Source organism: Buteo buteo, chromosome 22 (assembly GCF_964188355.1).
Source record: "Buteo buteo chromosome 22, bButBut1.hap1.1, whole genome shotgun sequence".
Lineage (NCBI taxonomy): Eukaryota > Metazoa > Chordata > Aves > Accipitriformes > Accipitridae > Buteo > Buteo buteo.
This window is the reverse complement of record NC_134192.1, coordinates 4935129-4951062: the sequence shown is the minus strand read 5'-3', so window position 1 is coordinate 4951062 and position 15934 is coordinate 4935129. Positions and strand designations below refer to the sequence as shown.

Sequence of the window (15934 nt, the reverse complement as noted above, 5' to 3'; positions counted from 1 at the left end):
GGATGAGGGGGACACGGGGGATGAGGGGAGCCGGGGGATGAGGGGGACACGGGGCTGAGGGGGACACGGGGATGAGGGGAACCGGGGCTGAGGGGAACCGGGGGATGAGGGGAGCCGGGGGATGAGGGGAGCCGGGCGATGAGGGGGACACGGGGCTGAGGGGGACACGGGGCTGAGGGGATTCCCGGTTCCTGCAGGGAGCCCGGGGCTGAGAGGAGCAGGGGGATGAGGGGGACACGGGGCTGAGGGGAGCCAGGGGCTGAGGGGATTCCCGGTTCCTGCAGGGAGCCCGGGGCTGAGGGGGACACGGGGGCTGAGGGGAACCGGTGGCTGAGGGGACACGGGGCTGAGGGGGACACGGGGCTGAGGGGGACATGGGGCTGAGAGGATCCCCGGGGGCTGAGGGGGGCACGGGGCTGAGGGGATTCCCGGTTCCTGCAGGGAGCCCGGGGCTGAGGGGGACACAGGGCTGAGGGGATCCCCGGGGGCTGAGGGGGGCACGGGGCTGAGGGGAGCTGGGGGCTGAGGGGATCCCCAGTGCCTGCAGGGAGCCCGGTGCTGAGGGGAGCCAGGGGCTGAGGGGGACATGGGGCTGAGGGGGGCACGGGGCTGAGGGGATCCCCGGGGACTGAGGGGAGCTGAGCTGAGCCCAGGGCCAAGGGGAAGCTGGGGGGGGGGGGGCAGGCGGACCCCAAAGCTAAGGGGTGCAGGCCAAGGCTAACCTTTCTCTGCTCTTCCTCCGGGCGAGGGGGGTCGAGCAGGGCACGCAACGCCTTCCCGTGTTTTAAACGCAAGCTTCATTTCTGGAGAGATTCAGGCTCCTCACCGCTGCGTCTGGGGCTTTCTTCCCATTGACATCAAACGGGGGGAGCCCAAGTGCTCCTGGCATTTTGGGAGAGCCTCTGCACCGCCGCCCTGGGCGCTGGGTACCTGCACCGTGCGAGCCTGATCTGGAAGGGGACAAGGATAATAGCAAGGTACCTTACTAACAGACTCATGAAACCCAGCATATCCACACGCACACACACATACATATATGCGTGTGTATATATATATATATAATGTGTGTACAGTCTCAAAAATGAATAGTTACGGACATTAAATAACCAGCAACTTAAATACCACAAACCTTAACAAATCCATTTTCCCTCGCTCCGCTCCAGCAGGTTCTTGGCTCCGTAGGGCGAAGCACAGCGTTCAGGAACCCAAGCGGCAGCGAACGTGGCGCAGCGTATACACAGGTACCTCGGATTGTAAGTCCCAGTTTTGAGCGGGCTGTCCCAAACAGGTAGTGCCACGCACCGCCGCAGCAGCACACGGCCGCGCTCGTGTGGCTCCGTGGGATACGGCTGAGCTCAAGCGCCTGCTTGTTCAGCACTTGCCGGAGCAGAGTTTTGATCTCTGGAAGGGAAAATGAGCTAAAACAGTGCTAAAATGTGTGTATTAAGTCAAACATTAAAAAAAAAAAAGATTACTATTGATGCTTTTTCTTTTTTTAAATTTATGAAAGCGTTGGTGTGTTTTTTTAAATAAAGATGGTTTCATTAAGAGCTCCTCCTGCATGATGACTATTGAAATAAACATGTTCATAGTGGCTATTATATTCACTAGATCCTCAAACAAAGGACATTTATATAGGTATGAGATAGTTAGCCAGCTTGCACATTGGACTAGGACATTAGACAGACCATTTCAAGTCTTGAGGAATAAATGGCAAGGAATTTTTTCAATAGCTTTGAAATGTATTTATTAAAAAATAACAACCCTAAAAGATTCTATTTTAATGTACCTCAGGACAGGAAAGAAAACGAATGAGGCAATCTGCACCACAACAGAAACGGTGCAACAGAAAAATATTAAACCTATAAATCTGAGGTAGCAGTACATTAACCAGTGACTCATTGCCAGCGGTGCTTTGTGAGGATCCGTTGCACGTTGCCGTATGATTTCTGCGTGTTTGACGCCCATTAGTTCAAGCCCACAACAAATTGTGGTTTTTCGTAACTGTTTTCCTCTCCTCCCCGTGCACTCGCACGCACAGTCACCCCATTCCCTTTCTTCCACAGGTTTGACTGCACTCAAGCAGGCACCAGGCGCTCAGTAACACACCCGGCGAGTCAGCCATCAGCGGCATCCCCGGGCGGTATCTCAAGGCAGAGGTACCGGTGGACACGTCGTGGCAGCGGCCTGAGCTATGAGAGGGAGCAGCCAAAGCACCCTGACTCGCAGGGCTGCGAGGAGCCAAGGAGAGCACCAAGGGGTGGGCTGCTGCCCAGCATGCTGTCCTAGCTGGAGGAATTCCTGGAGAATCAGGGACCTGTTTTCCCCAGCAAATAAACCTGCAGGATCCCGTAATGCAGATATTATTTTCATCTTTGAGCACATGCATATAGATGAACACACGCTGCGTGACTAGGCAGTCACGATATTAATTAGCAGCAACTGAGAAGGTAGGAGAAAATGAGATCCTGGGAGAGCCTTTGTTCTGGTACCGTTTTAGAAAAATGGAAAATCTGGTGTCTGAAAGAGAGAGACAGAAAGTAACCTAGATTTGATGCAAAAGCAGGTTTGTTGGCTGGGGACAGGACAGCGGGTGCTGGTGAGAAGCCGCAGGAGCGTGCGCACTGACGGCAGCGCTCCGAGCAGTCTCTGCGGGCTGTCGGCAGCCCCGGATTAGGGACAACCCTTCGGTGCTCCTTCCCGTAGGTCCGGGGGCGATTCCGGAGGAGCCCCTTTCTCCCTGCAGCTGCTGGTGCTGGGGGAGAGCTGCCTGAAAACGGCCTTGGCATGGGTGAGGGCACGGCTGAACCCCATGCTGGCGCACAGGGGCCGAGCTCTTGCCTCTGCTGGCAGCGCCCGTGGGACTCCACGAGCGCGGTTGCAGGCAGCACCGCCATACAGCCCTGCCCTGCACACAGCCAAACGTGGGTTAAAGCCCTTCCCGAGAGCCGCCTCTGTACACCTGTGTGCGCAGCTTCTGCATAAGGCGAAAACCCTCCACACATCAGCTGCTGGAGTGGGTATTTCTTACTTAGTGACTTTATTTTAAGGCAGGAAAGCTGGGGCGAGGGCTGGAGAATGACTCCCTTGCTACCATGCACTGCCTGTCGTGTCTATCCCAGACCAATTGTATTAACTTCCTTGTAGTGTTAGATGATGAAGCCCTAAGCAGATAACTGGGCTTTTGCGAGCCCAGTTCCAACCCATTTCAGACTGGTGGGTGGCGTGTGCTCCAAATGCCAGGAACCGCTGCCACGCAACCCTGCGTGAAGAGCCTGGCGCCAGCCTCGGCAGTCCCTGTGCCTGGGAGGGGACGGTTTCAAGGCAAGTCGCTCCTCTCGGGCAGGAGCTCTCTGCCGTGAGGCCCAGGCTTGCTGTGGCTGGGCCACAAACAGAGAAAGTACTGAGCCATGGTCAGGGATGGCTAGGAATCAGACACAACCCCCCCCGACACCAGCACTGCGATTCACAGAAGTTCTTCCCTCTAAATAATAGTTTGCTGTTTGGTTGTAGTTTAGTTTTTCTCCAAAACCAGCCAGTGCCCTTTGCACCCCGTAGCTGGCAGCTGAAGCCATCTCCAAGCCCACGGCAGCACTACGAGGAGGAGAGTGCATCGGCACTGCATACACCATGCAATTTTAATGCCCTTTCAGTTTCCAAGGATACAAAAAACAATCAATCAGACACAATCCCTCGCTGCGGGGCTGGCTGCACAGGAGCTGCCCGAGATGGCCCGTGCCTGCGCCCCAGCCTGGGGAGGTGCAGCGATCGCAACACATTGGCGAACCAGAGCATCTGAACCCACAGGCTGATGTCCCCGGCACTCGCAGGTTTTCTGTCCCAGCCCCACTCCCAATGGAGCTGCTCATCACCACAGAGATAAACTGCACCCTTACTTACTGAGAGCAGTGACAGGCCACACGCCAGGCTGATGGGATTGCTGAGAACGGGGCTGGCTAACCACACGTAGCAAACAATTTATTAGCTAGTTCCAAAAAACATCCCTGTTAAATTAGGCCTGTCCAGGAGATGTGACATGGAGACAGATTACACTGTTGACAGGGACGTGATTGCTCCCATGACCTGCTAGCTGATGCGTGCCGCTGTAAAACCCAGGACAGAGGGAAGGTATTAAGCGAATTAATGTTTATTATTTATATGATGCCCACAGTTGTTCAGGGTGGTGCAGACAAGCGTAAAGCCAAGGGCACCACAGGGTGCTCAGGAACTGACAGCCCAGCTGACAGCAGGCACTGGGAGCATAATTTAGGACTTTGTGACGAAGTGACAGCCTTAGAGCCTCCAAGAGCAGTAGCAGGAGGGAAGCACAGGCAGGGCTGAATGCCAGGAGGCACTCGGTGAAGCTTCTGTCCCACCTTGGCTTTTGGCTGGGCTAAAGTTCTTTCTTGTAGTGGTGGACTTGTGTGGCAGACCGGCAGCCTCTGTCCCCAGGAAACCTGTCTAACCTCCCTCCCCAGCCGCCAACCTGTCGGCAAAATGCTTCTAGTGAGCAACGGAGCACTGCGCACCAAGGCAGCTCCAAGCGTGCTGGTTGGGGGTCCAGGGGTGGCATCCTGCGGAGGTACCAGTGGAACCCCGGTGTCACACTGGGATCAAATCAAAAGCAGTAGAGCAGACACAGGCTTGATAAATATAGTCATGGCTGAGTGATGCTGGCTGCCCCATTACTGGTCCCCCCATTAATATAGGAACACATCACCTAAATGTCGCTCCTACCCGAGGTGTCCAGGCTCCTTCTGTAGCCAACAGAGAGAGGCAGGAACACCTCGAGACCTATTTATCCCACTCAACTTGGTGGGATGAACCATCCTCCACCACCACCGCTCTCTCCCTTGGCTGCAGAGGAACAAAGGGCCCAGCACGGAGCAGCTGCCCAACCTCAGACAGCTTGAATTGCCCCATCCCCTGAGCAGGAGGCTCTGCCTCCTCCCAAGGAGCTTAACAACACCCCAGAGACAGGGCTGCAAAGCCAGCCGGGATCCGTGCCGATGGGAGAATGAGAGAGAGACACAGATGCAGAGAAACTTCAGACATAACCAGAGAGGCTTTTTGAGTCAATAACAGTGCTCCAGGGCAATGTTAGCATTTGCTTTGCAACCTGAACAGACAGGGGAGATTAAACTCCCATACAGTGTGATCCACACGGGTGGACGTGCACAGAGGATAAGCTTGTCCCTGCATCAAGTGGCAGGGCCATCCTCTGGTGCCACGCAGCACCCACAGGACACAGCCTCCACCCCGACGGCCTGCACACGCCAGCAAGTCAGCTGGGTTCTTGAAGAGACGTAAAACATTTGCAAAACGTTTCCCTGTGACAATAAATTAAACGTCAGCTCACTACCGTGGGATGGCTTAGTCCAGATGCAGCTCCCGGTGTCTTATTTCAGATTACGATCACATTAAAATGGTCATGGGTTGGCCGATGGAAAAAGGGGGGCTCCCATCAAGAGATCATTATATCTGCCTGAGTCTGCCTGAATCCAAGAACAGATCCTCCGCTGGGAATATGATGTCCTTGTAGCTGTTCAAGTCTTCCCAGGAAGGGAACAGGATCTGCTTAGAGCAAATAGAAGCCATTACCATCAGGATAAATTAGTAATGGTGAGTGGGAGAGAGAGGAGGAGAGGAAAAGAGGGTATTGTGATTTTTCTTCCTACAGACCGGGTGTCTGAGGCACTTACATTGCCAGAAAACAGCTCCCTAGCTTCCCCTCCTGAGTCCAGAGCTCCGACTGCTTGCTTACAGCTCAAGAACTACTGTGGATTGTTAATAACTAGCAGGATGGCATTACGGGTTGTTAGATGCATGAAATCTGATTTCTGTTCCCACTGGTACACTCGAGTTTAGCAGCAGCACAGGCAGGGCAGAGTGAGAAAAGGCAAAATATACTTGTGTTTGCTCTGTTCAACACCGCTGAACACATGCCTTTTTATCAGAAGCTGTTAATGCCTGTTGATGACTAATTGTGGGGGGTCTTTAAGGTGCTGCAGGGGGTAGGACTGTGGCTCTGTGGTGCTGTATATTTTCCATTTTGAAAAATACAGGATGCCAAGTAATTTGCTAAACCCTGACTGCAGTCCTGGAAAAAAAAGGAAAACTGACCCGCAGAAATGCCTTCACACTCAGGACTCCTTCCTTTCCTCCTAAAATGATCTATTAAAGGAGGGCTGCTTTAGGTCGTTTGGGTCTACAATGGTGGCTGGAGACAAGTCCAGCCATAATGTGATTTTACAGCATTTTAAAAAGCAAGTGTCTGCCCGCTTAAGTGAGCACCTATTTCAGGTCGCTTGCAGGGAAATGACTGTACCACCCCTGGCCCCTCTCCAGCAGGAATGCTAACCGGAGCCCTCCGGCACGGACCTGGTTTGACCAGCAAACCTGGCAAGCTCAGATCCTGCTCCTGTTTGTGTTTTTCCACTCCTCCTAGGATGCTGCTGCCTGCTGATGTCTTCACCCAACTTCGTTCAGATTTTACTATCTGACACGAGGCATTTCAGCTGAGTGAATGGGAAATTAATGCAAAACTCAAAGGAGCTTGGTCTAGGGCTGCTGAACTCCTGTAGGGCCCCTGGAGGAGACATTTCCAGCTCTCCACCATGCCCATCCCTCTCTCAGAAGAAAGAGATCTCATACAAGCCATTAATAATAATTTCTCCACGGGCCTCCTGGAGGCCGATGCTCAGTTTTGTGCTGCTGTGAGCTGACCCAGCACCCTTCAACCAACCAATGCATTCAGAAGGGTGGGAGAAGCTCACTAACGCCCCAAAAGTGGCAACGGCCGCCCTGGAGTTGGCCGCTCTTGCTCAAACCTCATTGCTACAAGTCAGCCATCTCCTGCTCACGACAGGCCAGGAGCTGGTACTGCAGTACCAAAACACACTCGGAGTCCTCCTGTGGCCCCACAAACTTCACCCTGACCCTCACGGCGAGAGCTGCTCCTCGTGGCAGAGCCACCAGTACAAGGAGCCTCCCAAAAAGTGCAGCCCCTGGGGAAAAAAGTGGCTGCTCCTGGCCAACCCCGTCAGAAGGGACTTCTGTCTCAAGAACTTTCCGCAGGTCAGTAGGACCTTGCGCAGTAGCAATGCTGCCGAGAGCAGCACAGCGCCGGTAACACATACCTTACAGCGTCTTTGCAAACACGCTTTTGCATGGTGCTTTACAGTGAGCTTCCCAGTGCCTCCTGACAACCTTTGCGACAGCGCACAGAGGGACATCTCCTCCCGGGCATCTGTTTTAATAGTAACAGCAGCCGACCAGGACACCTGCGGGGTGGAAAGTAGGCAGGTGGAAAAGAAAAAGGATTAAGCCATGAAAGATATTGAAGTACAGAACAGCCAGCTAAAACAACCAACCAAACCTGGTGCTGAATATGCTCACTCTTAGTTATCAGGAACTGAAGTGTATTTGTTTATTTATTCAGTTTTTGATACACCAGTCTACTCGATACATTTTTTGACTTAATTTAACAAGCCTGTAAAAATACAGCACTTCTTATTTCAATAGATAATGTTATTACATGAGTTTATTTAGCCAGCGTAATTTTCTCCCCGAATCTCCATAGTACTTCAAATTTTTTTCCTGTCTTGGTAAAGGATAAAGCTCAGCAAATATTTAGTAACGGATAATTAATTCAACCACTTCTTTCCCATCTCCTCTGACACACTAATTCACTGAATGTTGTTTAACAATTCTTTCTTTCTTTCTCTTCTTTAGTTAGCTTCTAAACTATTTTCAATAGTTTCTGATACCTGTAATATGAACTGTTTTGAATGGACATAGGCCACAGATTATATTTGCCCGATGGGGCAGAAATACTTTCTAGATTCTTGGTTTCTCTCGGGTTTTTTTGCTTGTAAGGTTCCCGAGAAAAAGTTATACAAGTAAGGCATAAACTCAAAGGAAGCACATTCACTCTCAAATGCAGAACACGCATGGAAAGCAGCTGCCCAGCCCTACTGTCGATACTGAGGTTTGTATTTTGTATTAAGAGGGTAGTGCCTAAGGGTCCCAGCCTGCAACCCAGCTTTCAGAGGTGTGCTCGCTCCCTGGGGTCACTTCTGCATCCAGCAAGAGCTCAGCAACCGCAGCCAGCTCCCGCTGCACCACTGGAACCTGCATGCTCGTATTCAGGGAAATGAGAGACTTGAAACACATCTGCTATATGCATGAAGTCTTACCTTCTTATGGAACTTTGCTTAACCCATTCTACAATGAACTAGTAAATACAGTCAGAAAACTTTCCATCTGTTTTTTTCTTTTTTTTTACCAGTTGCTACCCAACTCACGTTATCATCAGCCCATGCCGATGGGCAGACGTGTAGCAATCACAGACAACAAATGTCAACATCATAAGCCATATACAAACAGGCCGTTAACCTTATACTCACAAGCTCTTCCACTCTTCCATATGACACTAACAATAAAAGTGCCTTAAGCCTTTTTCTGATAAAGTGCTTGCTGTGCAGTAAGTGAAACAGGTACGGCACGGAAAATTTTACTACCTCAGACACAGCTGTGTGCGTGTGGTTTGGCAGTGTAACCTTTTATTCTGATAAACTATTAAATGCCAAAGAAAGCTTCTTAAGTTAATCAGGGCTTAATTTAAATAAACAAGCCACCAAAAGATTAACAAAGAACCTCAATGGAATCTGAATACAAAAAAATCATCTGTTGACAAAGTCATGGGCCAAGTTCATAAAAGCGACTGCACTGGGATGAAACTGGCCCACTGGCACCCTTTTTCTCCCCTTATTGGCACCACCGATGAAAAAGATGTTAATTTTCTGAAACACCAACTGTCGTGGTTTAACCCCAGCCAGCAACCCAGCCCCACGCAGCCGCTTGCTCCCTCCCTCACAGTGGGGTGGGGGAGAGAATTGGAAGAGTAAAAGTGAGAAAACCCATGGGCTGAGATAAAGAAAGTTTAACAGGTAAAGCAAAAGCCACGCACACAAGCGAAGCAAACCAAGGAATTCATTTCCCGCTTCCCATGGGCAGGCAGGTGTTCAGCCATCTCCAGGACAGCAGGGCTCCAGCACGTATAACAGCTACTTGGGAAGACAGACACCATCACTCCAAACGTCCCCCCTTTCTTTTTCTTCCCCCAGCTATATATATTGCTGAGCATGACGTCCTATGGTCTGGAATATCCCTCTGGTCAGTCGGGGTCAGCTGTCCCGGCTGTGTCGTCCCCCAACTTCTTGTGCCCCCCCCAGCCTCCTCGCTGGTGGAACAGGGCGATAAGCAGAAAAGGCCTTGGCTCTGTGCAAGCACTGCTCGGCAATAACTACAACATCCCTGTGTTATCAGCACTGTTTTCAGCACAAATCCAAAACACAGCCCCATAACACCTACTGTGAAGAAAACTGACTCTATCCCAGCCAAAACCAGCACACCAACACAACTATTGTCAGCTCCACCGATGCAAACAGCAGTTTTGGCAACATCGTCACAACCGCATGTGCTAACGCTGCACGTGAGGAGGAGGAAGAGGAGGAGGAGGCGGGATGACTCCATTTTTGTGATGGAGTCAGCTCAACCCTCCAGGAAGAGCCCCGGACCTGCCTGAGCCGAAGCCCCTGGCGTTACCGACCGCGTTCGCAGCCACAGCAGAAATTGCCCCCCCGGGAGCACCCTGCGGGATAGGGAAGCGCTCGGGGCGAGAGCAGCAGTCCTGCGGGTAACTTCACTGCAACAAGCCACCGCTCCGATGAGCAGGGCTCCTCGTAGTAGGTAGGTTATGAGTATGCATAAATATTCACACGTTCAGCACCTAAACAGGGAAAGATAATAATTTAAAAACTCTCATCTTAGGCCCAATATTGTTATTTTATCCCGCAAAGGCAATAAATGACCAAACCTTGGCGAACAAAACATGCCAGGCTGGAGCCCATACAAAATATCTTTGGGCCGACATGCTATATATATCAGGTTCTTGATTAGATAGTCGTTATTTAATTCTGTTGCTCTACAGACTCTCTCTTACTGCTTTCAGTACTATGACTGGTACATTTTCAACTATTATCTTTTTCCAGTTGCAAAGCCATCTTCTTCCTTTATTTTTTCCCCATGAAAGCTGCTGATTGTCTCCCAAATGTCTTAATTTCATGAAAAAGTCTTGTTATTTTAAGTGTACATTTTTCCATTCATTTATTTACAACCATCTTTGCTAAGCTGAAAATTTAAGCTTGAGTTCAATAAAATCGATACATTAAAGAAGAATATAAAAATATTCACAGAGCCAGAATCTAGGGTAGGATAGCTACAAAAACCATTTCTCCACAACATTTCACTTGCCCGTGGGCAAAAATGGTTCATTTTGACATGACAAAATTTAACACCTCTTTCGCTTGCTTTTTCGTTACTCAGACCATGCTAAAAATAGGTACAAGGAGACCAGTTGATGACTAAAGAAAAACATTCTATTTAATCACAACATGTACATCCAAAATAGAAATTACAAAGCTGCATTTCAAAACGCATTCACAACGCCACTCTGCCACGGTCAATGCGCCAGACGCAAAGTTCTTGCAAGCTACTGGCGAAAAAGGAAATTCCAGCCACAGACAACTCGCTGACAGGCAGCAGGTGAAAGGAAGACCAGGCGGGCAGCAGGGCACGGAGAGGCAGGAGACCACCCCAGGCAACTGCAGCTCCGCAGCTACCCTTCGCCGTCGTTCACTCCCTACTTACCTCTCCCACCGGCTCCCAACATCTCCTGCGTTCCAGGGTGGTTTTGACCTTTCTTTCCTGACCCGTTGTGCCAGGCTAACGTGAGACTGTTTCCTACATCGTTATTTCACATTGAAATGTTTTGCACACAAGGCATTTCGAAGGTGCGATTAGGCCCATCAGCAATGTAACCGTATTTTACACTTGGGCAAGCACTTCAGTTTATATTGCACTGAAACTGTCCTTCCATAGAGAAACTTGCCTGAGGTCACTGAGGAAGCCTGTGGGAAAGCTAAGAAAACAGCCCCTCGTCGCAAAAATTCCACTAGCTGCAGGACCATCACTTCTCTCTTTCATATTAAAGCAGAAAGAAATTTATATATTGAATTCCTCATTGTTATGCTCCTCAGATTGCTTCATTTTCTCTTTCAAATAGTTCTCTCCTTCTTTAGATTCACCTTGGATCTCAAGTTTCCTCATGTTAGAAACGTGTTATAACCAGCGACAAACGCAAAGCTCCCATTCTCAGACTGTGCTGCTGGTGACTGGGAGCAATTTTACATCAAGTACAAAGTGTACCACTTGCAGGGGAATACGAATAATACCACGCTGCTGCTTTAGTACAACTACATCTCTGCACAGAAAAAACCCAATGGCACAAGAAACAGTAAAAAACAAAAATAGCAAATCTCCTTTTCCTTCTGCCAAAGTTCCCAGAGCTGAACGGAATTCAAAGATACTGAATATAAATGATTAAATAAAAAGGCAAATGAAGTTTCTTCTTGGTCAAAATAAAGTATAGCATCAGTTTGGCAACTTCCATGTCCTCTGTCAGGGAATTAGTACTTAACATTTAACATCTCCAAAGTGCTGTCCATCAATTGCCTTATTAACCTGACACTTGCCAGCCCCATGCATGGTCTCTATCACCTCGGTGCAGGAAGTTTCTTAATTCTAATGACCACATTCAGCCTTTCTATGGCACGAATGGTGGGTTATTTCAGTTTTTTCCTCCCTGCCAGTGAGCGCAGTGGCAGCAATCCCTCAATCCATTCGTTCGCAGCTGACATCATCTCCTGCCAAAAGGCCACCTCCTCTTGCGTGGAGTCCATCCAGTCCACAGAGATGCCATAGCTCAAACCTGAAAAGAACAAGAAAACTGCAACGTTGGGAGCTACACAAAGAGTTTCTACTCCACGCAAAAATACTCAATGGGATGTAACTGTTGCAGGCAGTGCCTTAACGTAAAAGGTGCTGGCCTCCCCTCAGCAAGCTGCGCTCTAAATACCTCCTGTTCTTCTGGTAATGACCTCCATTTTACACCAGAGTTCAGAATGAAGTCAATGTAAAAGCCACAAAATGCAAGAACCCTAAACATAACCTGCCAAGGAAAGCAATACTGGGCTCAAGTGCTTTCTGCATCTTTTGGCGTGGTAAAGAAGGTCTAAAAGGCTTGTTTCCCCTTAAAAGACCTTTTTGTGGACAGGGTGGGGTATTTGTCAAAATTGTCTTGCTCTACACTTCATTTGTATAGGAATCAAATATATGATAGGGGAAAAGTGTGTACATTAATTCCAAGCTGATCATTCAACCAAATTTTCACATGCCAACTACTTATCAATGAGATAAAGGTCTAAATTTCGATCACAGCTTATCTTGGGGTTGGTATTTTTATATCTTGCTTATGAGCTTATTCTTGTTGCCCCTTCCCACTGGATAGTTCACAACTCTCCTGGTAACATGTTAGAGATTGAAAACAGAGAACACACAAGCAAATCCAATACGCACAGGCGCACCTGCAAGGCAGACCTTCCAGCTACGATGAGCCTTCTCCCGATACCCTCAAGGAACTGTTATCCTTTATTGCAACATTATGGAATCTTTTTGCCTTTCATCTCTCAAAGAGCCCTCTTGCCTTACAATAAATAGTTTAGAAAACCTTAGATACCCTACTTACAAAAATAAAAAGATGAACATGCTATCTGTCAAAGCCTAGGTACGGGGTACGCTGAAAGCTAGGATAGGATGTTTAGAGAGGGACAAACCTTGATGCTGGACAGCTGGACAATGGGAGATGGTCCCACCTGCTCTTTATAACTGTGGCTTAAAAATACTGGAATTTTCCTAACTTTGAGGATGAGTAACCCCATTGAAGTAAAACACTTCCAGCTAAGCACAGGTCTAAGTCCTTCTCTGAACTGGAGCCTCATGCCATCAACTCCCAGAGACAGTGACTGTCTCTCAGAGGAGCAAATGGCACTTCTGCTGAGGTCTTTCAGCACTGCATGGCCTAAATAAAAACAAACCAAAACCCCAACAATAACATCTTAGTCTACACCCAGACAACTCCAGTCTTCCAATTTGTGATTTAATTCCAGCTGGTGTACTCTCAGTACTGACTACCTACCAGATCAACGAGTGTAGCTCGCCCTGTTTTTCAATTATTAGTTATTCCTGCTACTAAAGCATTTCGAGGGAGGAGGTGATGTGGACAGAGTCACCAGGTGGTGCTGTCCCACACGGCATTCATGTTGTCTTCATCTCTGAGCACTCTTCCCTGGGAGCAGCAGCAATATAATGTTGATTTGTAACGCTGTCTCTTTTTCTGTAACAGCAGAAAAACTCTCTGATGGACCCAAGGAGATTCTTGAGTTTTGCCAGACCTCAGAGCTGATGCTGGCAGAAAATGTGGGAATAGAGGTTTGCTATCATGGTACCAGGGCCCCCTGCATCCCAGACACAGTGCAAGTACCAAGACTCTCACTAATTACTGAGACTCCCCATCCCTGGTTTCTCCCCAACAGGAAGATGCTCTGCAAATTTCCATTTCATCCTGTGGCTCAGCAATATGGTAACAGTATTAATTTAATGTAAAGGAAATCACTTACCTGTCCCAAGGCCCAGCCTGATTCCTCCAAGGAAATGGTTGGTAAGTTTTTCATGATCCCACACAGTCAGTTCAACACAAGCATCCTTTAGATCCTCTGTATGAAAGCCATCATAGACAATAGTGTGATTGAAAACAGGGTTTGTGTCTCTTTTTATGACTCGGGTCTTTTGGTAACTCTTCTTACTGGTGTCTGGAAGCACATAGCTTTGAGAGGAGAAAAAATACAGCATGTAGTATTGAATACCACCTGAGATTTGAATTGCTCCTACAAAGTTCCTCAGTCTAAACAAGCCTCAGTTCTGAAGAAAGGAGGAATTGGGTCTCAGCATAAGAAATCTCTGTAGATTTAATAGGAAATGTTCATAATTTCTGGATGAAACTTTTTTTTTTGCCAAGAAAATCCATTTTAAAAGCATTTTCAGAAAGGGAGGTACTTGCTTAAAATTTCCTGCTTTTTGAAAATTTATTTTGCAAACTGACATTTTACATTAAAAAATGGACATTACTTTCACACATTTATATTTTCATAAATTTTCATCACTTAGATGCCTAAGACAGCATTTCAAAATGGTCAGTTAGGCTTCTTGAGCAACAAACCTTTCTATAGAACTCTGTAAGGTTTTAAAATATACAAAAACCATGGTGAGCACTTCAAAGCGCTGAAAAATATCTTAAAATCCCCTTAAAAGATTTTTAATTTTCTGGAATATTTGCAGCACCGTCTCTCATATAACAGGCAGAACTGATGTTGCAGGCTGCAGAAAACATGCACAGAGTAAATTCTGGAGAAGATCAAAGCAGGATCCAACTGTCCATATGTCAGTTCTGGCAAGTCCCTAACAAATTCCCAAATTTTGCACTCAAGCCCATATCAAGGCAAAATTCACAGCTTCACGTGAACACACTGGGCCGAGGTGCAAGGCCCACTTATTCCTCTCACTCAGATGTTATTGAAGCAAATCACTGAGTGAGTCACAGACAGTGATTGACCAAGAGCTTTACCACAGCAAGGGTTTTCCTAACTTGGCCACAAGTGAATAACAAAGGCAATTCTCTCCTACAGAGCCCAATGCAACGCGAAGGCTTTACAGTACGGAGGCATAGCTAGGTTACCCTGAGAAAAGAGAAAAAACCATACTGCTTTGTGGAGGCGCAGACCCAGGATCAAAGTCAGTATCATGCTCATGCACTTACCATTTCACAAAGGAGTCAACTCCAGAAGGACGCAACTGCAGCAGGTCCTTGACGTCTTTGACCCAAATGTGAACTTCGCCAGAGGGAGGATTCTTGGGACCTGCCATTTAGGAGAAGAGAAAAACTGTCAAGCCAGTCCTTACAATAGCTAGCAAAATGACAGGCTTTCTCTCCAGGGACCTGAGGGAGCAGCGACGCGACTTCTCTGCGTAATCACTCCCTCGCGAGCTCTGCACCCCTCTGTCTGGGTGCCACAGCACTACCACCAGCCCCGTCACGCTCGCAGCTGCAGAGAGCTCCTGACAAAATGCGCCGGCGCTGCTTTGAAACAGGTAAGGAGAAACTGCTGGGCAAACCCAACCTGGTGCTGCCCCACAGTAAGAGGGGCTGTGTGTGTTGCTGCTACCACAACACAGTGCCCACGGTGCTCCTAACAGCTGATGAGTTTGAGGTTGTTGAGCCTTTCCTCTCTCCCCAACACTTTCCCAATAAATCCAGATGTGAAAATCAGATGTAGGCTGCAACAGTGCTATCAAGCACTGCTGGTTGCGCCTTTGTGCTGATCTCTTAAGATCTTGCTCTAATGAGATTACTCTTTAACCAGCCCTTAAATACATGAGGCATTGCAACCTGCATGCCTACATATAGGCAGTACTTCTTAATGCATGAAACACATTTTACCTAGGCTTCCCGGAGGGACATACTTAATAGACAAATTCATCACTCCTCGATGATCCACACCGTTAACAGCAGAAAGGCTCTGAAACAGAAAGAGTTATGATTGACTAAACAAGGGATTGTGTAAACATAGCAAGGCAAGCAGCTTTTGAGTTCAATGGAAGGGCACAAATGGACAAACTCTGATTCTGCATGGCTTGGAGCAGCCCGTTCTCAGGGCAGCTCCTTTTTTTGTGGCTTTGTTCTCAAACTCAGTCCCTCAGAACCAAAAGCCTGAGGATTTGGAGCAAGGCTGCCCTTCCAGGCATGTCCACCTGGACATAATTAAGCATCTTAGTTCTGAAAGACAAATGTCCTTTATTATTTGAAAAGGGATCTCAAATCAGACCTCTGAACCCAGAAACATGCAGGACGCTTTACAGGCTTCACAAAAAGTGGCACCTGAATATTTACCTCTCAAGGCATGTTCAGCTGCAACAC

At 48.4% G+C, this 15934-nt stretch overlaps 1 protein-coding gene and 1 long non-coding RNA gene across 6 annotated transcripts in view; one reads left to right on the top strand and one right to left on the bottom strand.

Annotated features, from left to right (window-relative positions):
- The first annotated feature begins 648 nt into the window (after nt 1-648).
- Nucleotides 649-3440, top strand: LOC142043360 (uncharacterized). The gene is made up of 3 exons (XR_012654032.1): nt 649-977; nt 1164-1241; nt 2067-3440. It is a non-coding gene; the product is annotated as an uncharacterized LOC142043360 (long non-coding RNA).
- A 4016-nt stretch (nt 3441-7456) lies between these two features.
- The window catches only part of LOC142043025 (synaptotagmin-like protein 2), an 87686-nt gene continuing 79208 nt past the window's right edge, over nt 7457-15934 (bottom strand). For all 5 annotated transcript variants that reach the window (XM_075053680.1, XM_075053685.1, XM_075053682.1 and 2 more), the window contains exons 14-17: nt 15458-15536; nt 14777-14876; nt 13581-13786; nt 7457-11833 (exon numbers count right to left, since the gene is read on the bottom strand). In XM_075053680.1, coding sequence (XP_074909781.1) covers nt 11688-11833; nt 13581-13786; nt 14777-14876; nt 15458-15536 — 531 coding nt within the window. In that variant the 3' untranslated portion in view covers nt 7457-11687. The remainder of the gene's footprint in view (nt 11834-13580; nt 13787-14776; nt 14877-15457; nt 15537-15934) is intronic.